We start from the raw sequence: 27,951 nt of genomic DNA on the forward strand, positions 1-27,951 counted from the left end.
TTCCCAAACTGGGGGTTGTAAGGTAATTTTGGGGGTGTTGTGAGCTGCCAGCTCTGTGGGGTTAACAATAGGTTAACCATTCTCCCACTTTTTAATTTATAAGGGGGTCATATTCAGAGGCTTGTTATGGATGACCCCATTCACACATAAAGAAAACCACTGTCTGATGTACCATTTCACACATGAGTGGTCCTGTGGCACCCTAAAGACTAACAAAAATATGTATCAGAGGGGTAGCCATGTTAGTCTGGATCTGCAAAAGCCACAAGGAGTCCTGTGGCTCCTTATAGATTAACAGATGTATTGGAGTATCATGAGCTTTTGTGGGTAAAACTGACTTCATCAGATGAGCTATATATTTTATTAGCCTCTAAGGCTACGTCTACACTGCAGGCTTCTTACACAAGAAGCCTTTTGTGCTAGAGTTTTTGCGCAAAAACTTCTTGCACAAGAGCACATCCACACCTCAAAGCGCATTGCAAAAGTGATGTGCTTTTGCTCAAGAGAGCATCCACACTGCATGGACGCTCTTGCACAAGAAATCTCTGATAACCAGTCTGTGAATGGCCATCAGAGCACCTGTGCTTTTTCCCCACACTTGCTTTTTTGCACAATAGCTGTAGTGCAAAAGGGAGTTATGCAAAAGCCCTCTGTTTTACTGCTGATTTACTTGTACAAAAGTGCATTTGAGGTATGGACACTGCACAGGTTTTTGTGCAAAAATGGATATTTTTGCGCAAAAACCTTGCAGTGTAGACATAGCCTAAGGTGCCACCGGACTACTTGTTTTTAAAATTATGGACTAACTTGGCTATCCTTCTGAGACCATTTCACACTTACCTACCAGCAGGTGGCAGCACATGCCATGTGGCTTCAAGTGGTGGCCAAAATTGTTCCTAGTATAGACCACATGCCAGTTAGACCTAAAGTGCCTACTGGACATCTCTGCTGCTATCTGCAGTCATGTAGACCACCTCTCTTCTCCTCTCCTCCCATTCCTGACTGCATAACATCCCTGTCGCAACTACAGCAAGTACTTACGCATTTAAAAAGTACTGCATGTATTTTAGCTCTTCCTAGTTCAATAAGCAGCGTTTGTCTTCCACTGAAAAATATTAATCATACTGTCTATTGTTCTCCATCTCCTCTCTCCAGTCTATTTGTCAGACCAGACTGTTGTTTCTGAACTACCACATCTGAGCCTAAATGACCAGTATTTGGTGAACTGAGGTTTTAGGAACTTCTGATCAAAAGTTTGAAAACTCTCCTGTTATCTCTTGCATTCATGTATCTTTTAACCTCTGAAGCTATGTCTTCATTGCACGATTATTTCAAATAAGCTATTCCAGAAGAAATACTCTGAAATAGCTTATATTGAAATAGCGTGTCTACACTACAGGGAAGCCTGGAAATTAGTCCGAGGTAGGCTCCCCTAATGTGGACACACTACCTCGATTTAGAGCCTGAGGAAACACTGGGGAGTAATTATTTTGAATAGCCTGTGGGAGGAGCTATTTTGAAATAGCAGCAGTGGAGCATCCACAGTACTGCTATTCTGCAATAGCTTTTTCGGAAGAGTGTTATTCCTCGTGGAATGAGGTTTACAGAAGTCGGAATAAGACACCTGTTATTTTGAATTTATTTCAAAATAACAAGCTAGATGTGTAGATGCTCACATAGTTATTTCGGAATAACGTCTGTTATTCCAAAATAATATTGCTGTGTAGACATACCCTGAGACATGACTAGCAAATAGCCTTTGCCTTAGATGACCTGTTTTTTTTTTTTTCTCTCTTTTTAATCAAGCTCAGTATTCATGCCATGGTAGTGGAGATGGTTTCCTAAAGCCCTTCCACTGCTCTTGCTTTCACATTTTATCACAGCTTTTCTTGTAGCCCAATGACCATTGACAAGCAAAACATGATTTTATATTTTCCTTTCTACCACTAATCTGACAGAGGGAACAATCCAGATTAAAGTCACATGTGCAACCCTGCAATGACCTAGAATGGCATTAGGATTTATTCAGTGCATATAAAACTAGCAGAATGCTAACATGCCAGGCAGTTAGAAAACATATGGGCCAAGCACCATCTGAACCCTACCTTGGGGATTGTTACCATCTGAAATTGGGCAGGCGAAATCAATTAAGGGATGGCCAGAACCTGTTTAAAGCAGGGAGTAAAGCTCATGACACAAGAAGATTGAGGAAGATGTGCCAGTCACTAGATGAAATTTTTTTTCCCCGAAAGCATAAATAAATTTCAGGTGTTCAGTTTATATTGATTTTTCAGTGGTATCCCTGAAGTTTGGAGTGGACAAGCCAAAATACCCTCAAATTTCTTTACATTACCAAAGATGGGAAAAAACCTTACGTGTTGAGCACTTGTAAAAGAACCTGCCCTTTTATGAGCAATGCTGCATGTGTGTTGTCAGGTTCTGCAGTATATTCTTGAGCATGTAAAATCAAGACTTGTTGGCTTTCTTTTATGGAGGTGGCAGGAGAGAGGACTGGAATGTTACATCACCCTCAGGGTTTCTACCTTCAAATCCTGCAAAGACGGGGCTCTTTGGGTCACATAGGGCACCTAAAATTTGTAGAAATCTAAATGTCTAAGATAGCCTAATGTGGGCTGGGTCTTGTAATTTTCTCCCTTGTGGGAGTTCCTGGTTTACCTGAGGGTCACTATATTCCCTCATCTTAAAATAAGCACAGTTGAGATGAAGATGTTCTGTTAAAAGTTCATGCCAGATTCTTAATCTTAGGCAGGATTCCAGTTTTTTGCTGGGCCTATGACAAGCATAGATTAAAGTAGCATAGAGGCAAGGGCAGCATCTTTATTCCAAGCCTTTATGCAACTGTAAATCTTGTTTAGCACAACATGGGGGAAGCCAGGCAAAGGCCTCCTTTTTGCTGGTCTCACATAAATTCCTTCTGGTTGCCTGTACTATGTCAAGTCAGCAGGATGTGGTACAGAGTAGTACTCCTTTAAATCCTTAACTGATTGAAAATTGGCCACAAACAAATGCCTGGTTGTCCTAGAACAGCATGTCCTGATTTTACCCTGGGGGCAGGAAGATGAATTCTGCACCCGCTCATCTAAACCTGGAAGCTGCCTGAGGGACACCATACCAGTGCAGAAACAAAAGCTCCTAGCCAAGCACAAACTTATCTTCTCTGTGCATTAAGATCATGTGATGCTGCTTCTGGAATATCATCATCCTGCATGTCTCATTGGGGTAGGAGCTAGGACAAACAACTCCAGTAGTCCCTTCCATGGATATATAGAATAGCTTAATTCCAGATGTTTCAGGAATCCATCTGCAATTAACATTGTATTCCCTGACACTACTAGTCATGTATTTAGAGATGTAGCCTAACCTGACAATGGCCTTAGGAAAACTTGAAAGGCTTGGAAGACATGGTTTATTTTTCATAAGAGAAAATGGCTTACTATGCCTTCTGTCACTGTGGGAAATCTCCACAGGGAATGTATTTTCCTACTGTCTAGCAGAATAATACTGAGCATTCTAATGTTGCCTTGGCATCCTGGAGACCGAGTTATTGAAAGCGTAGAAGCATTAGCAGCTGGAAGAAAACATGCAAATTTGGGCACCCTCTGAAACACAATCACCCTCTCAGAGGTTAGGTAGACTCAGTGCTCTCGGGAAGCAGAAATGAAGAGGAGATTACCACAGGCTGTGTGGGATACACAGGGGGAAAAGACCCCTAAGACTATGTGAGGGGGAGAGAGGCCCAATTAGAAGAGAGAATATTTTGGGGTTAGCAGGAGTCTCAGGGGAAGGCGAATATTTGAAATACATAGAATAGCAAAATTAGTCTGCAGACAGTACAGGTCCTGAAAAAAACCCAGACACAAAGATCAAATTAGGAGGAATAGTAGAGGACAGCAAGCAGGAAAGAAAAATCAGGTGTATTAAGCTTTCTCGTAGATAGGTATTTGTTTTAAACAATATTTAACTTAATGGAACTTTAGCTGTTTGCAGCAACATCAAACATGCTCTTCCCTGGTGTTTGGGCAAAGGAGATTGACCTTTGGCAGTTGTAGGTGCCCCCTGCACTTCGAAAAGAACAGAGGCACATCCATTTCTCTGCTGCTTTAAGTGAATGCTACTTTTTGTGGTTGCTCTTTACAGTTCCATTTTCTGATTGCTATTTTAAAATGGATCTGAAACATAATGTTCCTCATTTACAGTTACGGAGTTTATGGTCAGTGAGACAAATGTTAGCCTGATTGTCTGATTACTATATGCAAGATAAGGCCTGCCAGTCACTTCTTATCATGTAAAGGCTGTGTATTTCCTTTATACGTGAAGTGATATGATAGGACACAGCTTGATTTACAAGAAGCTAAGTAGAACATGTACAGCAATCTATATTTTATTGATATGTTGTCAGATTAAATGGTCAAACTACTCCCATTTATATGCCAGGGCTCATTCCTGATGAATTCTTTAGGGCCAAGTTGCAAACCCCCAGTAACAGCTGGTTTCTTGTGAGCCTGATCTGGCAGCATCAGTGTATCCTAGTTGTTTACCAAGTTGAAGCTGTCTCCATGCCTATCGTGTCCTGTTCTACTGTATGCGCCTTTTCAAGTACAATTCATCTTTCCATTATTGTGACAGAAGTGTTTGGTGCAGCCCCTCCCCACAGTGGGTCTGACTTTGTGCCCATAAGCGTGAAGCAAGTGGTACTGGCATATCTGCATGGGGCAGCGAGGAGCAGCCTAGACAACCAATCTTAAAAAAACCCAAAAGCCTTGAAGGGTAAGTGCTAGTAGTGCACAAGATAGGGGGAGTTACTGATCTATACCTAGGGAATAATAGGCCTTGCAAAACATCACATACAAGCCACCCCATGTGAGTCTTGTGATGGTCTTTTAAAAAAGGGTGGAGTAGCTCATTTTTTTCTAGTGACCTTTTGTTCTGTGAAATCATCAGCGTTACACTGCACACGTTTGCAGCTCTAGCCCACACTGCATCGCGCTACCTGGGCCTCGCATCTTCCTTCTCCCCTCCCTACCTCTTGCAGACTGTCCCCACCTTGCATCCCTCGAATCCACCCCTTGAGCCACCTCCTTGCCCTTTGCACCATTCCCTGCTCTTTGCACCCCTTCCAGCCCCTTGCACGCCCCCCTGAGCCTTGTCCCCCACTGGCACCCCTCCCTGCCCTTTGGAATTTCCTGCTCTTTGCACCCTCTCTGCATTGTTAGGGTCCAACACCTGGCCCCTGCAGCCTTGTCCCCGCCTCCTTAGCCTTGCGGCTCTTTGATTGGATTGTTCCGCTGGAAGGAGCCAATGGGCGGCTGGATGGACGGTTGAAACTGCGATGGGGGAGCCTTACACAATAGAGGGCTTGCTGAGAGGCTTGACCAATCAGGTACGAAATGGAGGGAGGGGTGGAGCCTTGTTAGCTAAGCCTATCCGAGAAGAATGGACGGGGCGTGACTACGACGGTGCTGGCCTATCTGCTTAGAATGTGAGGGGGCGGGGCATTAAGCAGTTGTCCATTTGGATCGTGCAAGAGGCCTTGGGGCCTAAGAACTGGCCAATTAGGAGGTAGAGAGGGAAGGGGCAGGGACCTAAACTATTGGACCAATCAAAGAAAAGAGGCGGGCCTGTAATCAGGAATCGGGACATATGGAAAAACGTCCAATCCTAGGAGAGGAGTGTAGAAAAGGTGGGGTGTTCGTGTGAACCGACCAATCAGAAGGCGGGAGATGTCTGTGGCTATCCAATGAGCAGCTCGCTAGCGGGGCAGTGGGTTGGGTTGCGGGGGGTTGGTTGCCCCGGGTCTGTCAGAGCGGAGCAGGAGGGGGATAAACACTCGGGCTGGGAGACCGGCTGCTGCGGCTGCTGCTCCGTGAGGCTCCGCGGGCGAGCGCAGGGCCCGGCCGTGCTGTAAGATGGCGGCGGCGACGACCCGGGTCTGCGTGAACATCCAGATGCTGCTGGAGGCGGCCGAGTACCTGGAGCGGCGGGAGCGAGGTACCGGCCTCCCGCCCCGGGATCCCGACCCCTCCCCCCGCAGGACAGACCGGGGTACCCCAACCCCGCTCCTGCCCCCCGTCGGCGCGGGGAGAGCGAGCGGCCGCCCTGCGGCTGGGCCTCCTGGTTCCCAGATCGAGGATCCCCCCCCCCCCACCTCGAGGGGCCAGCGGCCCGCGCCGCCTCCCCAAAAGCGGGGGCCGCCCCCCCCCCGGCAGAGCGCCCGGTCTCTCCCGAGCCTACCCCAAGCCGCCCCCCCTCGCTAGCCCGGCTGCTCTCCCTGCCCCCCCTTCCCCAGCCGCTGCGCTCCCCAGTGTTGGGGTGCGGAGGGATCCTCCCCCCGGCGCCACCCTCCAGCTCGTGGTGTCTAATCCCACCACGCGCGAGCGCGCTGGCTTTTGTGCAGATCCCTCCACGGAGGCGGGTTCCCTCCAGGAAACAAGTGTTCTGGCGACTCCCATGTATGGGGGGGGGGGGGGGGGAAAGGGGGGCGCCCTGCACAAGGGAGGGGGGGGGCAAAGGGGGGCTCCCTGCACAAGGGAGGGGGGGGCAAAGGGGGGCGCCCTGCACAAGGGAGGGGGGGCAAAGGGGGGCGCCCTGCACAAGGGAGGGGGGGCAAAGGGGGGCGCCCTGCACAAGGGAGGGGGGGAAAGGGGGGGCGCCCTGCACGACCCAGCTTCCAGATCCCCTCCTTAGCATCCCTATTGCTCGCCGTCTGCGCGGTTTCCCCCGTGTATGGCGTGGGCATGTCACCCCCGTGCTGGAAACAATGGAGTGCCTGAGCCTGGAGGTTTTTGTACAAGGCTGTGTGTGGTGTTCATTAGCAGATAACTAAGTAATCTTATTCAATCCCACCTTCGGCTTTTCAAATATGTTCTCCTCCTCCCCTCTCCCAAATGGGCCTGGATGTCTGTCTGTCTCTGTCTTTTGGGCTATCTTAATGACCAAGTGAAAATTTGGCTTTTTTAGAAGCAGAGCATGGCTATGCCTCTATGTTACCCTACAATAACAAGGACAGAGATGCCTTAAAACGGAGAAGCAAGTCCAAGAAAAACAGCAGTAATAGCAGGTAATGGCAGATATATGGTTGAGTGAGTGAGTGTGTGTGTGTGTGTGTGTGTGTGTGTGTGTGTGTGAGAGATCTTCTGCAGAGTCTTGTCACTTCTGGTATTACAGCCCTGTGACAACCTGGAGTATATATTAATATTTTCAGCTTATACCTCACCTTATAGTGATATTTTTAATGATGGGGTGTTTATCACTATATGTTCTCTTTCTTGACAAAGTCCATATTTTCTTTCTTGACAAAGTCCTTGTGTTAAATCAGATTAGGATTTTAAGATATTCAGTTTAGTAACTTAATTAGGCTTTTTATTTCTATAACATGGGAAATGAAAGGACTAGTCAGTTTCACTTTTGCTTTCAGACAATTATATTTAGGCTTTTCTACATGAGCAGGCTGCTTAATGTTTGGGTTGCACGCTCTGCAGGGATGCATCCTATTAAGTTTAAACCATTTAAAAATAAAATGAGTCAGCTTGTGGTTATAATGAAGGTAATGTGTTGTGACTATTCTCAAAGGGAATCAAACTTTGATTTTGGCACTTTGTTTTCTTAAAGTATTTTTGTTAGCACATCCATTCAGATATGTAAAAAGATATCTGTGAAATAAAACTTTCAATGGAGCATGAATACTCAAAAATGAAATAGGTGTGCATACATTTAGACATTTGTGTGCATGTTTAACATAAACATAGTCAAACATTTTGACAAGTTACTTTTTAAAGAATTCTCAAAAGAGCAGAAACTGTCTTATTTATTTATTGTATTTGATTTTTTTCCCTCAGAAAACATACAAAGAATTTTATTGTGTGACAATATATAAATGTTCTTTCTAAAGTTAATGTGAGAATTGAAGATACATGTGCTATGTGAGACTAAAATTTTCTAACGTTTTCTATTTCTCTCTAAGCATTTGTTCAGGAATCCTTAACTAAAGCTAAATTATGAGTGCAGAAAGTGACATGGTTCTAGTTTGACAGTTAGATTAAATCTTGCTTCCAGTGCCACTTTTGTTTGACAGCTTGATTTATTTATTATTCATCTTGAAATCCATCTAGAGCTTTGCTACAGATTATTCATCTCTGATTTAGTATACATCTTGGCTTTTGGGTCAGCTAAAAATGCTAAATCACTCAGTACATGAGATGTGTTTTGCTGGGATTTAATTTATCCAAATTCATTTTGGCTTAAGATGTTGAACTTTAAATAAGCAATTTCTGCAAGCCTTTTTTTAGTGAAGTTTTTAATGCCCTAAATTCTTGCTAGTTAAAACTGAAGTTCCTTGGCTTGCCCTCTTCCACTTCGCACTGCTGCCTCTGTATCAGAGGCAGCAGTGTTGGGTACCACATGGGAGCTGGTCCATGAGGGAAGCCAGTTTAAAAACCAGCTCCCCTCTTGGACTGGTTGCCTGTTGCCCTGCGCTGTTGCCTCAAATGCAGAGCTGCAGCCAGCCTGCTAAAATATTTATTGGGGGTGGGGGGAGATGTGTTTAGTCTATAGCTTTAACTGAGAGGGTTTGGCTTATCGGTTAATCAGTTACATACTTTATTAGGGATGTATCTTGAGCAAAGGTGGAAAAAAGTTTAAAGTCCTGATGTTTCCTTTGTATCTCCATACTAAGAAGAATACATTTAACAATGTAGATCTGAAGGCTTCTTTGTCAAGAAATTTTAGCCATTTTATCTATTGATGATATGAATGCTTTTTTTAATCTTAAAGCATCTGGGCCAAGATTTTTGTCTCTGCTTCTCTAGGGTGGTGAGAGAGAGATGTTCTTGCAGTTGAGTACCCTAGAAATCCTTTAAAAATTGTGGTTGACAGTACAAGAACTGGCCTACCTCTTAATGTATCTAGTGAAAATTTAATCAGCATTTTCTTCAGGCTCTCTGAGTTCTGTAATTTAAGTATTTAAATGAATTGTGAGTTATAAAGCTCAGCTAACCTGCAAGAACAGTGGTATTTAAAGGTATGCGGTGTTGTCATTGAAGATGAGCTCTTGATTTTTATATATAAAAAGTGACCTAAGGATCAGATCCTAATTAATGGGGGAAATATGATATAGAAAGCAGTAAGAGCAAATTAATCTGTAAATATTGTGTGGGTGACCACTTCTGTTCTTACTGGCCTGTTTTTAGCTGTTCTGTCTAGGGACTAAATATTTCCTGTTTCATTAGGAAATGTGAAATGACTCTTTGTTTTAAACAGTTTGATTCTTAAGTTGGCAGTATCCTTTTAAAACTTTCTAATTAAGACAATCTATTTTTAAAGTAATAGCTGATATTACAGTGGTTGAGAGAGATTAATTGCCCATCTCTATGCTCCAGTCCAATACTTTGACTAGACACAGAGCTGTTCAATAATTTCAATCTTTCCTTTGTGTAGTCTATCTGACTCCCTTCCCTCCCCGCCTGATTTCAGGGGAGAGCAGATTAGGTCTCCTATATCCCATTTGTGTGGAATTTTCACTGCAGTGGAGGAAAAAGACATGAAATAGGAACATCTGATAATAAAACACAGCTTGGCAAGTGACCCTAGGGTCATGTATAATACCTAGGGCTACTTCTAAGGGCTTGTCTTCACTACAAGGTGGATCAGCGCTGCAGTGATCAGTAGATGCGATTTATCACATCTGCTTAGATGCAATAAATCTACCTCCGAGCACTCTCCTGTCAAATCCATTAGACTGATAGGGGAGGGGTGTAGTGTAGACTAGGCTTAATTCTCTTTTTAGAGATGGTTAGAGTTCAAGCTAAGAGCTACCCTTTAATACTGATCATGGAAGTATCTTAGCCTAGCAAGAATAACTTAATTCTGGCTTATATAACAATGGAGTGAGTTACTACTAAGTTCTTTAAGAAATTTTAAACTATAGATGGTGCACCAATTTTTCAGTATCTGTAATGGTACATGTAATTCATTAAAAAGTCAAAGCTCAGAAGTAATCTTAGTTGCATGCCTCAGTTTTGCATTTAAATTCTAGAATGTGATCAGTATTTCCTATTGTAATAGGTTTGTGTGTCCAGTATGATTGTTATTAGCTGAGTATTAGACTATAACATGATCTGTCTGTTGTCAGGGAGAGCGGAGGAGCGGTGAGGTTATTATTATTTTTTTTTTCTATTGAGTTTAAGGTTGGCATTGAAGACTTGTCACTGTTTAGTAATCATGGTCGAGTTTGCATCTGTGGCTTGGAAATTCTTCTTTCTTTTCCCCTTCTAAAAGGGAAAGAGAATTATGGGTACTATGTACACTGGGCAGCCATTTATCTAGTGCAGATATTAACTTCCTGGAAATGGGCTCTGTTTGTTTGAGGTTCTGAACACAAACTGGGTGTTATCAAAGTTGCTTTGAAACTGTCAAACAAAACACCAACATATCTCAAAATTACTATGCTCAGCCTTTCCACTTCAGATGGATATGATTTGAAACATTCCAAATAAAGGAAGCTAATGTTTATCGCTAAGCATCTTGTATACATGGGAATTGCAAATGATCCTCCTTACAGTTTGTGTTGTAAAAACAGAATTCACGAGCTAATGGAACTATATTTTGGGGTACAAATCTTGCCATTAGCAAAGTGTTCCTGAACATAAAGTTAGTAAGTCTAAAGAGGACGTATTCAGTTAACAATGTGTTTGTAATGGACAACTGACTTTTGGTACCAATACTGAATTGATACGACTTATTAATGAGCCATCACTCCTGGGGACCTGACCAATACTGAACCAAAGAATTTGCCAAACAATGGGAGGACAGTTTTGTCTAGCAGCACTTCCACTGCTTACTGGACTCTTAGAAGAGCTTCAGGGGTCAATTAGAGCTAAATAACACAGAATGCTCACAGCCAGGACTGGTGGCTGTAAACAAACTTTAGGGACCATGGGAAACTTGGTCACACCTGTGGTAAGTGGACATGCGGCTAACTAAAATCAAGCTGGACCCCGGATGTTGCTGGACCAGAGAGTGCCAGATTAGAGATTCAGACTGTGGTAAACTACAAGTTCATTTTAATGTCTTGAACTCAGGAAGTCATGATTGGGAGGTGGGAAAGAGTTCAAACTTGCACTTCTTTTATTTCTCTGGTTTTTATCCAGAAAGGGGAAACTGGTGGAACCAAAAAGTCTCTTCTCTCTCCAACCATTTATAGGTGCCCTGGCAAGAGAACTTCCATCTCAGTTACATGTCAGACTAATATGCATCCATTTAAATGATGTATTAAGAAATATAGGCCTTTCATTCTCAGTTGCAATTACAGATGTAGAAGAGTATTTGAATTGGCTACTCTCATTTCCCCTTCCCCCCCCCCCCACCTTGCTGCCTGTTTATCAGAGGCAGCAAGGGTGGGGGGGGGGGAGAAGAAGAAGCTGGTACTGCGGGGGAGAAGCCTCTGCCTCACCTGTCCAAGACTGGCTCTTACTACAATTTAAAAGCCAGAGACGCAGCAAGTGCTCCCTCCCCCCCCACCCCATCAACTAATCAAGTCGTTGATGGAAATTCCATTGACCACTTCATTAGCTGATTAATTGAAATTTAACATCCCTAGATGAAATAAAAATATCATGATTTTTTTAAATTAATTTGGAAGCTGAATATTTGAGTAATCTGAAAGTAAACAAAATGAACCATGTTAAAATTAATGTCATTAGAAACACCAGGGGGCAAAGTGGAGGGAGGGGATAACTTGCCAAACCAAGATCAAGCCATTGTGAAATATTATGAGTGAAGTTTCTGTGAGGAAATTGCAATTCAGGACAAATACCAGAAATATACTTTGAAGACACTGCAAGTTATAAGTTCCTAGCATTGCTTAATGAACAATAAAATGTGCTTAATTTATTGAAACATCTAGAAAACAGTGGCACTTTCTGGCTCGGGCACAGGATAAATGAGGGAAATTTTCAGATATACACATTCCTTTGTCATGGTTGAGGTTTTTCCCTCAAGTTTTCTGCCCCACATTAATGCTGTTAATTTAAAGCTTTAAAGAGAAGTTATGGCAGATTTCTGTTGTTAGCATGTGTGCAACATTCAGTCAACAGTAACCTGAAAATTATGTACATCTTTTTAGGCATTCTGGCTTTTCTTATTTATAGGAAAAGCCTGTTCTTCTGTTTCCTTCCTTTTTTCTTGAAATCTTGCAAGGGGAGAAGGAAGACTGAATTATTTAATATTTAATTTAATTTAATACCAACCTCAAATGTTAAGGTACTCTGAAGAAGTGGATTGTGCCCACACAAGCTCATGATACCATCTACATGTTTTGTGAGTCTTTACAGTGCTAGTAGACTATTTGTCGTTTTTAAAGTTTTTTCTGTTACAGACTAACTCGGCTACCCCTCTAAAGCTTTCAAATTTTAATGTCATTCTTCCATTTTTTTAAAAACAAAAAGCACTATAGTCTGTGATTAACTTCTGGAAAAGTTTTGCACAGGATTCCTATGTTCACCTACCTGATCTTCCTGATATTCGTTCTCAGTAAAATGGACTGAACACAGTGTACAAGTCACATGGCTCATTTGGTATCACTCATTGGTATCAGAGAAATCTCTGCTTCCTGCTCAGTGCTGCAGTGTTCAAGATGCCATCCTTTATGGAAAGCTGGAAGCCAGTTAGAAATTCAGTAGAAGGCTGCTCGTCATTCATTATGTTGTGGTGTCCATGCTAGGGATGTTACACTTCGATTGCATTGACTATTCAATTAGTCAATTAATTTGAATCGAGAATTTGATTAGTCGATAAGGGCACCTCCGACTTGGAAGTGTAGAATCAGCCCTAAGGCTGTTGCTCCATTTCAAAGGCAAAAGCACTGCAGAGAGCGCAGGGCCAGCAGGGCAGGGCAGTCCCACTGGCCCCGTGCTCCCCACAGCATTTCAAAGCGGCAGTGCCATGTGGAGCCCAGGGTCACCTGGGGACTTCCCCGCTGACCCTGGGGTCCATGTGGTGCTGCCGCTTTGAAAGGCTTCATGGAGCTTGGGGACTCCCCAGCTGGCCCCAGACTGCACGCGGTGTTTCAAAGCAGCAGCGCTGCGTGGAGCCTGGGACCTGGCCCCCACCTTGCTGCCTCTTTCTGATGGAGACAGTGGGGGGAGGGGGAAGAACGACTAGTACATGTCTGCTAGTGTTTAATTACTGTTGTGTTATGATGCTTTCCTTGTTATTTTGGGATATCTAATGTTAAAGGTTCTAGTTAAAACTTCATTTTATTCTGCAATATAACTCTTCTACTCAAAGCACTAATAACAGTGGTTTTCAAACGAGTTAAAATACCATCTAAGAATATCAAAGTTCAGATAACTTCTTTCTTCATTTCTTCAGGATTTTTTCCTCTTACTTGGCATTTTATAGGTATTTTCCTATAAAGTTGGCTTCCCTCTTGATGTGATTCTTGTGCACAGCAATAGGGAGAGAAATACTTAAATATCCTCGCCAAACCACCAGTTAGCAATACACTTTGAGAGCATGTCTGAAATTACCCGTGGCTCTTAATTGATGTGAAATACATGTTCAGATGGAATCATTTTCCTTTTGTTTTCCTATGCTAAGATAACACTTTTAGTTTGCACTAGCATCATGCACTTAATGCCAAAGGCCTATTACTACATGCTTGCCCCCAAAGTTCTTTATTTCTAGTTGAGGGGTTGCTTACTTCCAGTGGAGTATACTGTCTGTCTTGAGTTCCCTTTCATTATGCTTTCTTACTTATTATTAAAGCAGTTACAGTCCCATACCTCTTCACAACTAAGCTTTCAGAATCATGATTTGCAGCCCTTTCTGGTCTTAGATTGCCATTTCCCTGGCAGAAAACCAAAGCTGGGTTGCTCCATACTTTTCAGTGTATCTTGGTTGCTTCCACACTTTCTGCTGTCCCCAAGGTAGCTAGCAGTTTTCTCTGAAGTACAATAGTGGCTTGCAGCTTGTCCAGAGAATGGTTACGAAAGCCGTTGTATTGTTATTCCTAATCAAAGTGCATATGCTCATTTGCAATTGACAGTCATTAAATAACGAATTCCTCATTTATCTTTCAGGTCCACACACAATGAAATGGAAAAGAACAGGTGAGTTTGCAGGATGCATTAAGTATTTGCACTGACTTTTATTACTTTCCCGTGTGCCCCCTTAGGATTGTCCAGGCCCTCTTTTCAGAGGAGCAGTAATATGAGGGGGACATGCAAAACAACCTCAGGCAGGAGCAATGCTTTGAGCAGTCTCAAAATCCTAAGTTAAATTTTACTGACATAGAAAGCTTTTTTTAGTGGGGAGGGGGACCGTACCACTGAATTTCATGTAGACAGAGAAAGCTCAAATGTCACTTTAAACTGAAAGCTGATGTGGCGCTATCTCCTGTCTTCTAACTACAACATCTGTCTGCAGCAAGCAAGCATAAACTAACGTGGAAGGGAATGGCAGTTTGCGTGAGCTCAGTTTTGTGTGTGCATTACAGCAACTAGAGACTACTGATTCTGTCTCTGAATGATGTTTTCATCAATACCAGATTGTCTGGAATATGTTTCATCCTTCAGTGTACAAGCACTGACAGAAAATTTCCTCCAGCCCCATGTGCATTTATTCCATAAATTGCCTTCAGTCGTATTTCTTGGTCCTTCCCTTGAAGCCTCTGGTTCTGGTCACCTTCTGTCAGGGTATATAAGTTTAAGATCAGCTACCACACTGTGTGCGCCATTAGCACTGCACAGAATATAACCTGGTTTTTGTTGGCAGTTTTGACATCCTTAAAGCTGCCCTTCTACCTTGGCAAATGTTCATGCATCTTGACTGCAATGTACATTTGTCAAGTGAGGAATTGTTTTGTTTGGGGTGCTTCTGTAAGTAATTTGGATGCGTGGGAAAAGCAAATAAGTGAATGCTCCCCAGGAGTGGGAAATCCCAGGCTATCATAATAGTTCTATGGCTTTATAATCTATTACAAGATGTAAATAACAAATCTCACCCTGCACTCTGACAGAGCTAGCAAACAAAGGCTTTTGGGTACAGACCAGCCTCGCTATAAGTCCAAGATCGATTCCAAAGAGCTTGGACCTAAAGTGGGGAATTTTTTTCCCATGGCTGACTTCCATTTCCACAAAATTTTTTGCAACCTAAGAGCGGGGAATGGGAGGACTTATAATGTGTCCTACAAGCATCAACGACTTTAGTGCGGAATGGATGTATGCCGGGGCGGCTTATAGCGGGGACGCCCTGTAGTTGCTTTCTAGAACACATCTAATGTCTTTTACCAGCTGGGAAGCCTCAATACAAGAGAACTTCTATTATTGAAAATGGATTTTGGTAATCTTAATATCTTAATGGACGAAGCCTTTGTGCCATTTATAAGAAAGAAATCGTCTCCATTTTCCTCTGATAAGTCAAATTCTGCTCTCAATACCATGCCTGCAATATTTATCTGTTGACTGCTAACTTATTTTGTTAGCCTGGCTTGTTTGAAATTAAAGTGATGTATCTAGTGTATATGCAAAGTGACCAAGATTAGAAGAGAACATGATAATATACTCCAGATTCTAAAATAGTCATGCAATTATCTTGTGATCACATTAAAGAAACTACTTCTAAAAACTACCAAATGCATTAAATCTCTCTCCTAAGGACTCGACAGTAGCAATGTCAGAGCTGCATTGAAATCCTGTTTATATTAACATTGACTGTACTTCCTTGTTTGGGCATCTATGTAAGCTCTTATCAAAAAAGGTAATTAGGAAATCAGCCAATGTGTTTATCTGCAATTTATTCTCTTTAAATAAAATTACCTTCCCGTTAAGTTGTTGAATAAGGTGACTGTGTAACTGTTAAAAATCTTTGCGGTTACATGTGCTGTGAGCTCCGTAGTATAACACTTACACAGACTTCATGCTGCAGAGCCTGCAGCTCTCAGGGAGGCCACCTCCCCGGGAAAAGCCACCTCCCCGGGAGCCGGTTGAGCAGAAGCTGCAGGCTCCACTCCCAGGGAGGTGGCTTTGCTGCTGAAGCAATGCTGCTTCCCTAATAGTGAGGCAGAGCTTAACTGATGCGCACTCGCTTATTGGTTAATCAATTAAACTCTAACATCTTTACTTCCCATTAGTATACGTGTAGGAGAGACCTTAACTGTCACTCTTTTCAACAGCTAACCAGTTAGATGCTTTATGGAGGCTTTCGGTACAGAAAAGCTTAATATCAAGCTGTTAGCACTTTGCAGATGTTCAATGGTACTGATTTTGCCGAACATTCTGTTTGGGGCTTGAATAATGTGGGAACCAGTTAACTTGATAGTTGGGGCCAAATTCTGGTTGGATCATACCACATTGCATTGTTACGAATTATGAGGACTTTGATTACCTGCATTACAGTGGACTTGAAAGATAAGTTGTCTGACAGCTAACTTTATTGAGGAATTTGGCTTTGCCAATGAGAGAATTTTGCCTATATATCTAAAAGCTGCAGTTGTATAGTCCCAGTAAAATGGAGACTGAAAAATGCTTTATATAAACAGATTTATCCTTTTTAAAGTAGAAGTTGGACCCAGAAAATAAAGGGTCCTACCATGCTATGCTAGATGGCTAGGAATCTCACTTGTTGTTGTACAAACTCCCTAATGTTCTAATGAACTAGGGATGTTAAAATGCATTTAAATAACCATGTAACCACTGAAAATTACACAGATGCATGCAGGGCAGCAGTCGACTACTGCCTCCCCTCCCCCTACCAGTGTGGGAGGGGAGAGATGACTCCCCGGGAGCTGGTGCACTCCAGAAGCTGGCTCCCTGTACATACTGGGAGCCTGCATGTAACAGTGAAGGTTAACTGATGAGCCCAGGCTCATTGGTTAACTGTGTACACAGTTACACTTCCACATCCTTCCTTTGAACTTAACCTTACACCCACTCCAGTCTCTCACTTAACGTATTGTGAACCACACTTTTAATGGCTCTGTAGGGACTGCAGACAGCTCTTGTGTAACTCCAATAAGGCAGGTTGGATAAGTCTGTTCAGATGGAAGAGTATCTTCTTTTGGAGTTGCAAACGGTGTTAAGTAGGGATTCATCACGGAGACCCATCGTTGTTTGGATTTATCCTAGTAGGCGTAAAAATGATCCAGTCAATTTGCTTAATTAAGTTGCTTTCAGAACTCTGTGCAAACGATTGTTAACACAGAGGTGGGCAACCTGCGGTCTGAGAGCCACATGTGACCCATTGAGGTTTTATGTGTGGTCCTCAAGACATTTTGTTTACTGTTGCCCACATGCAGGGTTGCCAGCTTCCACTGGTTTCTGCCTACGTAGGTTTTTTCCCTACCAGTATCAGTGTAGTGGCACACATGTAAAGCAAGGGCACATGAAGTAAGGTGTATGCTGATTGCATACAACATTGACTGGGAGAGCAGTGTGCTCCCTCTGCATTAAGTGGAAGTGTAGCTATGGTTCAGTCGGCACACCCTGCAAATTCTAAGTACGGAAGTGCAGTTAGCAGAACTGCCCTATGCCAAGAGACTGCCCTGGTTACAACAATCTTCTGGCCCACTGAGATGGAGGGCCACTCGTGGCCCACTCACTAGCTTAGGTCGCCCATCACTGGTTTAAAGTCTAGTGTGCCGAGAGCAAGATATGCAGATAAGTACCTTCAAATTGAAATGTTGCAATTATGACAATTAGACATTTCAAAGTCAGTTTGTGTTGCAACCACTGCCAAACAATGTGATCTAATGTCCGGTACAACAAAAGCACTTGAATAGTATTGAAACTTACCTTCTTGATCTATCCTCACTCCCGGTAGCCTAATGAAGCTGTTTCCTTGAGTATCTGAAAAGCTAGCTGTGTATTTTGTCATTCACATAGCTGCTGTAGGCAAGTGCCCAGTTGCTTTCCTATGTGCACGGATCACACTAAACAGCATATTCTGTCTATGGGCTTCCAACCACTGTCAAAGGCTAGAGAACTCCTATGGTGGGATTTGGCTACTGTAGCATAGTTGTGATGAGAATAAAGCTTAATAAAACCGATTGTTTATGAATGAAGATGCATACACCAGCGCAATTGATATGTAACTGATTAATGGGAGGAATAAACAAAGGTTAGGCCAAGGAAACCTTTGTAAAGATGTACTCAGTTTACAGCTGTGTAATACTGACGTGCTGAGGCACTGCATTTATCAACGAATTAACATGATGGGATGCAGATATTTTTGAAAATAGTCAGTTCGTTCAGTACACCAAGCGTTGTCAGGTAAGCTGTCATGTGCAGCTGATGTCATCCTTGACCATACTAGTAGCAAATCTGCTTTTGACCAAATGCATAAGGCATCATTTAGCCCAGGGCTACTGAACTTTGGAAGCCCCAGGGGCCACAATGATACTCACAGCACATGCCGAGGGCCACGACTTAAGTGTGGCTGCATGTACATGCAAATATATGCAAATAGCTTCTTTGACACTGATGGGCATGAACACAAAGATTAAGGCAAGATTACACAACACAGAGGCCCCATTTAAGTCAGTTCTGCTGATATTAATAAAATGCAATATTTACCTAATTTCCACCTATATGACAGCACTTTTAATGAGCAATGACAGTCCAGGAATTTAACACACACGTCGACAGAAGACCATTATGTTAACTCCTTTTTTGTTTGGGCTCCCACCCGCAGGCTGCGTGTTAAGCCCCATGTAAACTCAAACTGCACTACAAGCCATAAAAAAACAGGCCACATGTTGAGTAGCCCTGATTTGGCCTCTGTGGGCGGGAGACTGGGTATGAGACCCCATGAAGGGGGAGTATCCCAGGCTGAAGCTGGAGCCCAAGTCCTAGTGTCTACACTTGAATTTCACAGCCCTGCAGCTGTAGTCACTGGCATGGGCTAGCTACAAGTGTCTTATTGGACATACCCTATGGGTGGGACTCTGTGAAACTCAGCTTTGGCCTAACTCTGCTCTGGTGTGGTGAGACAATCGGCTTTTTCCCCCCAGAGATCCTGAGTATGCAAACTACTATGAAAAACTGTGAGAGTTGTGGGTGCATCACACTGCTGAAAAGTCACTGGTCCAAGGTCCTATGCATGAGTGGTAGAGCTCTAACCAGTAAAGATATAAGTTCCGGAGGAAAAGCATGGGTCCGGCACAACATTCCAACACAATGAATATTTGAAATCTCTCCTTTGTCTAAAGCATTGCCACCAAAATACTCATCAGTCCATGCTTTGTACCTGAAATGTAAAGTTAATACTCCCATGAATGCCTAGCTTTGGATTGGAAGTGCTCTTAACACTTTGCTGGCTTACAAAACTTCGATTGTAGTTCAGAAGACCACAGCTGGTAGTGCAGTTTCTTGTTCAGTCTCTTTCTCCTGGCTAGTCAGATTTTTTTTTAAGGTACCTGCGGTCTTAATATAGTACACTGCCTCCAGCACAACACAAAGGGCTGGTCTACACAGTGCCACCAGAGAGCCAATGCATAAAACAACTTTTTAAAAAAAAATTGGCTGGAGCAACTGAATTATCAGCAGTTATATGATGAAAGAATAAGACTGGGACTTGTCAGCTTGGAAATGATGACAGGGCAAATAATAGAGGTCTATAAAATCATGATAGGAGCAGAAAAAGTAAATAAGTATTGTGTACTTACAACAACGGGGGGTCACCAAATAAAATGAATAGGCAACACGTTTAAAATAAATCGTCTTACCCAGCAGGAATTCATCTGTTCACTGCCAGAAAACCTGGAGACCTTAACAACCTGTGTAGTAAATGGGTGCAGTAAAGGAAAGATTGTCATGAGAAATGCTTGATAGGTCTAAACTTAGAAGTTTGGTTGGGGTGGGATGAGAAGAATGCTTCTAACTGACATACGCATAGCAGCAAAAACCCTAGTGCAAATGCAAAAAAATCCTTTTGCTGCTATGGCTAATCTTATTCCGGGAACTAGGATAAGCTATAGTAGTAAAAGCTGTGTCAAAGCTAGGGTTCGCCAGTATAGCTCTACTGGCAAATGCTTTCTCTGTAGATCAGGCCTTTGTAACCAGCTGTGGATTTGGCTAGAAATGCTCATGGAAGAGATTACGTCTGCGGCTACCTTGTTGAAGATGATGTGCACCAGCCCTACCTTGCATGGCCGCACTGGCAGTAGATAGATGGCCAGAGTGTAGAGCAGAGAAACTATATACTACTTGAGAGCTGGCTGGGGCGGGGGGGCATGTACATTGAAAAGCATTGGGCTTTACATGACATACAATGTGATGTTGCTGTTCCTATTTCCATTTTTAAAAAACTATACCCCCCCTTAATTGACGTCATTCTTACACTTTACATGCACTGAGATGGTCATGGGTATAATCAATTGTATGTTGAAACCTTTTTCTCTGGCTTCTCCCATTGCCTCTTAAAATTCTCAAGTGTAATTCTGAAGAAACTTAAAATGGTTTAGAATGCTAGTGCATTTTCTTCCTGAGAGCTGTGCTTTGCAGCATCTTAAATATGCCAGGATGCACGATTCATTTTCCAAAAGTAGAAAGGAATGGATATTTTTATTCTTCCAACCCCAGTTACCAACTGCTTCTATTGTTGCCAGTTGTGTTACTTACCTTTATTATATTTGCCATGGCTTCTTGTGCATGTGAGTGGCTTTGAATGATGCTGAATCCTAACTACTTGCTGCTGACCACAGAATGACTATTTAGCATGATGTCTGAACTTTTGTTTTCTAAAGACGTGCTCATCTGCGGTTGTGTCTGGAGAAGCTGAAAGGGCTGGTACCACTTGGGCCTGAATCCAATAGACATACTACCCTGAGTTTACTAACTACAGCTAAATTGCACATAAAGGTAAGTTCAAGCTAGCTTAATGTATGTAAATGAGCGCACAATGTTCCTGAATAAATTGCTGTGAAAACATCTGCTTGATAATGAATTGTGTGGCTAAAATCCTGCTTCAGGACCAGTTCCTTAGTTATGGCCACTTCTGAAATCTGTCTCTAACAAACAAGTGAAGTACCAATAAGAGATGTGTCTGAAACAGGATAGGGATGAAATTGACAATGATTCCCCAAAATAGTTTCTGTTGATGCTCTTAGTCGCAATCAGTCAAGACGAATTCTGTCTGAAAGTTTAACTTAATTTCTCAGCCTCCCCCAGGGAGGCTGAAAAATAAGTGTCAGCTGGGTGGATGGCTTCTTACCACTTGCTGTAGATGGACTTAAAGTAGCAGGGTGAAGCTCTGTGCTACTGCCAGGGAGAAGAGAAAAGAGTTACCAAGAGGGTCACCTTTGAGGGTTCACAAAACTTCAGCTTTGTGGCTCAAACCCTAAATAAGCCTTAATTCTGACCTGACAGTGCTAAATGTTTACAGCTTTCTTGAGTAACAGGGTTCTGACGTATGTCTTGTCTTGAGGAAAATGCTGACACGCGGAAACATGGAGCTGATGTGTGTTGCATATCTGAAGGCCTTGCTATCTGTAAAGGGAAAAAATCTCTCTTATAGCCAAGAGTTAAGATGCAACAATGCTAGCTTTACAATAGCATCCTGACAGAAAAAGGGCTTTGATTTCTAAGCTAATTGTGATGCTGTAGCTTATAGATACTAGTTGGTTTACATTGTTCAAACATGTTAACATGGTTAAACTGCCTGACAGCATTTGTGGATTCAAGATCCTGTGAACCAAGACTCTGTCCTTGTAGACAAACTTTTCTCTTGTCTCTGTGGCCATGCTTTTGGTATCATGTCGCCCATATATTTCTGTAGTAGCATCTGGAGATGTGAGTGAGGGTTGGGCATTGTACAAATATAAAATAATCTGTGCCCCAAACAGTTTGTCTCAATATTTGTACTGTTTTTTTTTTAAAGGAAGCAAATATTTAACTTTCAATTGAAAGTTTTGATATATTTCCTTAGCAATACCAAATATTTTTAGAGTGCATAGTATTGTTAAGTGGAAGATAAAGGGGGTTGTACTGCAGGATTTGGTTGGCATCCATCTGATTACAAATAGCTAAAGATCAAAGACTTGGAATACATATTAATAGGATTGAGCCACTGCCAGATAATTGCATAAAAATAGTGTTCAGAGGGAAGCATTATTTATTCACATCCCCATGTTGCCATTAGAAAACTGTAATCCAGCGACAGCTCCGTCCTAACCTCTTACGCTATGAGATCTGGCTCCTGCACCAGAGCCCTGCAGAAAAAAATAACTTCTTCCCCTGTTGTAGCCCCTCCATGAGAGCCCCCAAACTGTTTCTTTCCCACTGTCCAAGTAAACAAGAAAAGTCTGCCAAGTCGGCTTCTGTAAAATCTAATGACTCTGTTTCCTTCCGGTAAACTGGGATGCGTGGGGTGGAGCGAGGGGAGGGGAGAGATGAGTTGTCTGAAATGCTGACAGCACAATTACGGGTGTAATAAAACAGATATTTTCACTGAGCTATGTGCTTCAGTTGTTTTCCTTTAAAAATGTGTTTGGTTCATAACTACCTCTAATACATATTCTTAAAACATGTAGAATCTAGGCCATACACAGGTACCTATCATCAGTCACCTAAAGCCATAGTTAAACGCCTAAGTGATCTGTCTTTCAAAGGTGCTAAGTACCCATGTCTGGAAATTAGGCCACTCACTTAAGTGTGTAAGCTTGTAAATGTTGTCCGTAGCTCATAACGTCCAGAAGAACTAACAATGTCTTTCAACCACAGAAGCTTGAAGACTATGATAGAAAAGCAGTACACCAAATAGATCAATTGCAGCGAGAACAGCGGCATCTGAAAAGGCAGCTGGAGAAACTGGGCATAGAAAGAATAAGAATGGACAGTATAGGATCTACTGTTTCTTCAGAGCGGTCAGATTCTGACAGAGGTGAGGCACTTCAGTTGGCTCAGGATAGCTGTACTTGGAGTGGAAACCTTAAAATGCTTTCTCAGGTTGTTCCAACACTACTCTTTTTTGGCTTGCAGAAGAAATTGATGTGGATGTCGAAAGCACAGACTATCTAATGGGAGACCTGGACTGGAGCAGCAGCAGTCCTAGTGATTCGGATGAAAGAGGAAGCATGCAGAGCATCTGTAGTGATGAGGGCTATTCCAGCTCTGGCATTAAGAGATTAAAGCTGCAGAACAATCACAAGCCTTCTCTCAGTCTATAAGAAGCAACTCAGTAGCTGTTCCATCCATTGAGTTTCCCTGCTGGATCTTTTTAGGTAGTATATTGGACCGTCCCACAATTCTCTTGCACGTAAATTTAATGTACCACCAACATTAGCAAAATCAGCTTTGCCTAAGTCCTGAAACAGTGCATAGGGTTGTGGGTTACAAGCTACTCTCTGGAGCACACATCTGATTGCATCCACTAGCTTCTCTTTCTGTCAGTAAACTCATCTCTGTGAGACTGTACATTCCAACCACATTTTGAAATACCCAAGAATATTTTAGCCGTAACAATCACCCTGCCCCCCTCTTTTTTGTCTTTGATGTTGTTGTCTAGTATTCTAGACCTACCTTGTCTTTGCTTAGCAACTGAACACATCTAATATCCAGAACTAGTGGCTAAACAGAATTTTGTTTGATCAACAATCTGAAGGGGGAAACAAACTTCCTCATAGTATAGATCTGGAAATGGGTGGACTAAACTTTCCAAAGTAGAATGTGGAGCATGTCAGCTGTCTTGTCACTGTTGCTTGTGAGAATCCTGTCACAAAATCTCATCTGTTGCTTTGGAAATTTACCACGTGATCCAGTCCTTTGGACCCACCTCTTTCAAAACTCCCATTGACTTCAAGTTCCAAGGGCTGTAGATTTGCAGCCTTTACTTTCGAGAATAACCCCCTTGAACTCTCAGATCAGCAGCCAGCAAATGACAGTGGGAGTTTTGACTATTGTGGGACAATGGGGACCGATTTGGGGATGTTCTGTGAAGCTCTTGCAAGATTGGGCTGCAAGACCTTGGCAAAACAGATCTAATGCTCCACTTCTTGCAGGTTCCTTGATAGGATGTCTTCAGCCTTGCACATCCCAGTTTCTTCAATAACCAAACCCAAGCGGTACTATTTCTCCTGTGCAATTTATTGTGACCTCATTGCATTACAGCTGCATACTGTTCTAGGCAAGCTTTCCTAGAAGTTTGTTCTTGCTTCTCATCTCTGGGACAATTCTTTTCTACCTCAGAGAGATGAACAAAGATTATCTCAATCCCTTTAGCACAAAAATAATTATGCCTCATTTGTTTCTAGAAGCAATGGTTGGCCCCGTTCAAATCTGTTTGACTACAAATATTAGCAATAACTGAGTGACGAAGCTAGCTGTGCTAACTTTGGGTGCCAGTGATTGGGCACGTTTTACAGGATGTTGCTAATACTATGATGCTACAATTATTCAGTGAAGTGCCATTGGCATTAAAGCACTCCCTGACTTGAATCATAAGGCACTCTAAAAGTGGCTCACGAAAGATTTTTGCTGCCAGGTTAAACCTTAATATTTGTCCCCCCCAAAAAGTGGTTTTCAACCTTGCAACATTTTCATTTAAGCTAAATAGAGCACATGTAAATGTACATAATACACATGATCTATAAATAGTATTTATTCATTTTATATAAAACTAATGTAATGGAGAGACATTCTTATGACTTTGTGCTTTTATAGATGTTCTGGAAACTTTGTATGTAGAGGTCTGCTAACTGAAATATATATATATAATATATAGATAGATTTTTCTTCAGTCCTCTTTGCTTGAAACATTTTAAGGTCTTTATATTCTGCCCACTTGGCAAACTCTCTCACGGTGAATATTCAATATTTGATTCCGATAATATAACCAGCTGGTACAAGATGACCAGAGAAGCCCTAATATCCAACTGAGCAACTTCACTATATAAAAGGGCTATATAGCTTATTTAGTGATAGGCAACAAAAGTGGGCTTTCACACTTGCCTGCAGTCTTTAAAAATGCAGTTCAGGAGACTGAACTAGTCAAGCTGCCAAAAGCCACTAAGACACTGTCAAGTGCAAATGAGCAAACTATATAAAAGGAGACTTGTTTTCTTAAAATATCCTCAAGCTATTTTTGGATAATTTGAACTCTTTAGAAAAGAAAAGATGGGAAATGGGGCTAGTGGATTGCTTAAAAATCTCCAAAGTATAGTCTTTGTGTGCGCTATGTTTTAAAAAAAGGATTTTTTTTAAACAGCTGGGATTTTCAGATGTCCAGCAAATTTGCACTGAACTACAACGTGTATGCCTTTTGCATTTTTAAGCCTGCTTCCTGTGTACAAGCAGAGAATCTTCAGAGAGCTAGCTCAAAACCTGTAAACTTAAAAAAAAAAAAATTGAATATCTGCACTTTGGGATCTTTTGCTCAAGATGTTTTCCTTGAGATCTCTCTTGCTTTTTCCCCTTTTAAATAAGCGTATAAACTGCCTCACAAAACCAAACCTAGAGTTGCGCAGATATTGCTACCTTTTGAAGGTAAGAGTAACTTTAGATTTTTGGAAAGCATTGAAGGGGTTATTTGAAATATGAAATTGTGTGCTTCGTATGATTTTTTTTTTAATTTAGAAATACAGTCTTAAGGATTCAGCGTAATGTGTTTTTAATTGTTGTGCCTTTTTGAGTTAACTACATTCTTTTTTTGGTGAAAATATTGTGTGGTGTCCCTATAAAAAACAGTAATTATTTGACCTTTGCACTGTTTGGATGTGGTCCGCTCAATTTTGATGGCATAGAAAATGTTGAACTTTGAAAATGATGCACTAATGTCAAAACTGACACAAGGGTATACATGGTGTCTTTTCCAAAACTCTAGGCAGGTGCAGTAAATTTTGCTACTGTGGGCTCCAAGGCCACTTTTGTATTGGCTAGGACCTTCCTTGGCAGCTTCAAATCTCTGGTCCTCTTTACTAATCCAATGAGCCCAACCCTCAGGCAGCTAAGACTACTTCCAAGGCTGCTGAACTAGTAGCATTGTTCTGTTTTGCCAGCCTTTTCCTTGAATTCACTGATCCACCAGCATTATTACTAAATAAGCTGCAGAAATTAAAAATAAGTAGATTGTTAGGGGAGTGAGGGACTACTTGTATATTCCAAGTTTACAATTGATAGTTGCACAGATGTGTGAATATATAAAACACACTTTTTCTTGTGAAAAGGGCAGATTATAAAATTACTGCCATAGGTAAGTTTTAGTGCAAATGGTGAAACCAAGCACGCACTCAATTGGAAGAGAAATTAGAAACTCTTGCACTTAATAATCAAAGCAGAGAAAAATTGCAGTAACCTATGTGTTAATGATGGTCGTCTGTCTTAAACATTCTAAAGTATTGTTTGTACCTATGGACCTTGTTCTTGTGAGTGAGCACCCAGAATCTAACTACTATACAAAGCAGAGCTTTCAACACTTCAAGGTGCTGAGAGTCCCATCATGTGAATTTCCAGGGTTGTTGCTAGTACCAACTTAAGATGAAAATTCAAAGAGCGCTGTTTTGAGCAGCACTGTAGGTGCCACTAACTTTAAACATCTTATACGATCTGAAACATTTCTGAGATTTGGACATTAGCAGGCCATGGTCTGCCAATTGCCACTTTAGCACTTTGTTCTCTAATAAGGCACTTCTCTCCCCCGGTTCCAGACCCATTACAGCTCTACATCAGCTCTGAAAACAAAAAGAAAGCTCTGTCGCTCCAGAACTAGAAATCTGTGCACTAGGCCTACAAATGTAGCCAAGAGCCTTACATAGGCTTTCCCTTGCTCATTCAAAGTGTGTGAAGTAGATGAAACAGGCATCTGAAATACTATCTAGCAATACGATAGGGCTTTGAGTTCTTCTTTTGCCCCTTTTGTAACAAATTTCAGGTTTTGACACTGTAATGTATTGAGAAGAATTCTGCTTTTGCCAGGCTATATGTCTGCTCCCCTGAAAATGTATATTCTGTTGCTTTTTTATTGCTGCTTAGTCTGCAAGTTGTTTATACTGTCTAGTAGTAAAAACAGGTACCTCATTCCCAAGCATTATTGAAACATTAAATTCACGCGACAGCTGTGTGAATAGCTAGCTGAGTAGACATTGGTGGGGTATGGAAGAAATCACCCAAATGTTCCAGCCCCAGATAATCATCTAATGTTCAAACCTCTCTCTGCTCTAGTGTTTTGTTGTTTTTTGTTTTTTAAACATCTGTGGTGTAATAAGCTGGAGGGTTTTTTTGTAGCATTTATTATTTTGGAAGAAGCTTTTTGTACATGTTGTTCAGGTGAAAGAATGAACTTGATGGCATTTCTACCCAGTTGCTATTTGCAGAATAGCTGTTGCATGACTGTAAAACTTACAGGTATTTGGATTTTTTTTTTCAAAGTGCCCAAACTTAATTGACCTGGAATTTTGACCAGTTCTGTTTCTCCTGTTGTTGTTTTGTTTTCCTTCAAATTGATAAAAGAACCAAACTTGCCTATTTCCCTTCCTCAAGTTGGTGCTCTTAGCAACTCTGCTGTGGAACCATCAGCTTTATTTTTGGCAGTCTTCCAAATAGTAAACGAACTAAACAGGGGAGCAGCAGATGGGAGAATATGAATTCTGTTTCCAGATGTTCAGTTCCTAATGTAAATACCACATCATTATGAATCCTGTGTCAAGACCATATAATGGTGCTTTTTATTACAGTTAGCACATGCATTTTTAGAAACTACATGTTTTAGAAGACCTTGCTGTGTATATGTATACTTCTGTATTGTTCAACTGTTAGAAAATAAATTATTTCATTACTAAAGAGAAACATGTCCTCCCACTGTTTTTCTGGTTTGCCTGGCTTGTGGCATGAACAATTTTGCTGATTTGTTGGGTACCTTAGCAGTCAAAAGGTTACTAGCATTTATTGAAGTCTAGTGATGAAACTCATGGCCTCTTCGGCACCCAAATTGTAACCTAGAATCACT

At 41.9% G+C, this 27,951-nt stretch overlaps 1 protein-coding gene across 1 annotated transcript; it reads left to right on the forward strand.

The window, feature by feature from the left end:
- The first annotated feature begins 5 nt into the window (after positions 1-5).
- MXD1 (MAX dimerization protein 1) lies at positions 6-27,791 on the forward strand. The gene is made up of 6 exons (XM_075910969.2): positions 6-6,009; positions 6,979-7,078; positions 14,097-14,126; positions 20,759-20,873; positions 22,734-22,893; positions 22,992-27,791. The coding sequence occupies exons 1-6, from the start codon at positions 5,928-5,930 to the stop codon at positions 23,177-23,179; spliced, it is 675 nt and encodes a 224-aa protein (XP_075767084.1). The 5' UTR covers positions 6-5,927; the 3' UTR covers positions 23,180-27,791.
- Positions 27,792-27,951: the final 160 nt, after the last annotated feature.

The sequence above is a fragment of the Pelodiscus sinensis genome, chromosome 28 (genome assembly GCF_052426305.1).
Source record: "Pelodiscus sinensis isolate ZL-2025 chromosome 28, ASM5242630v1, whole genome shotgun sequence".
NCBI lineage: Eukaryota > Metazoa > Chordata > Testudines > Trionychidae > Pelodiscus > Pelodiscus sinensis.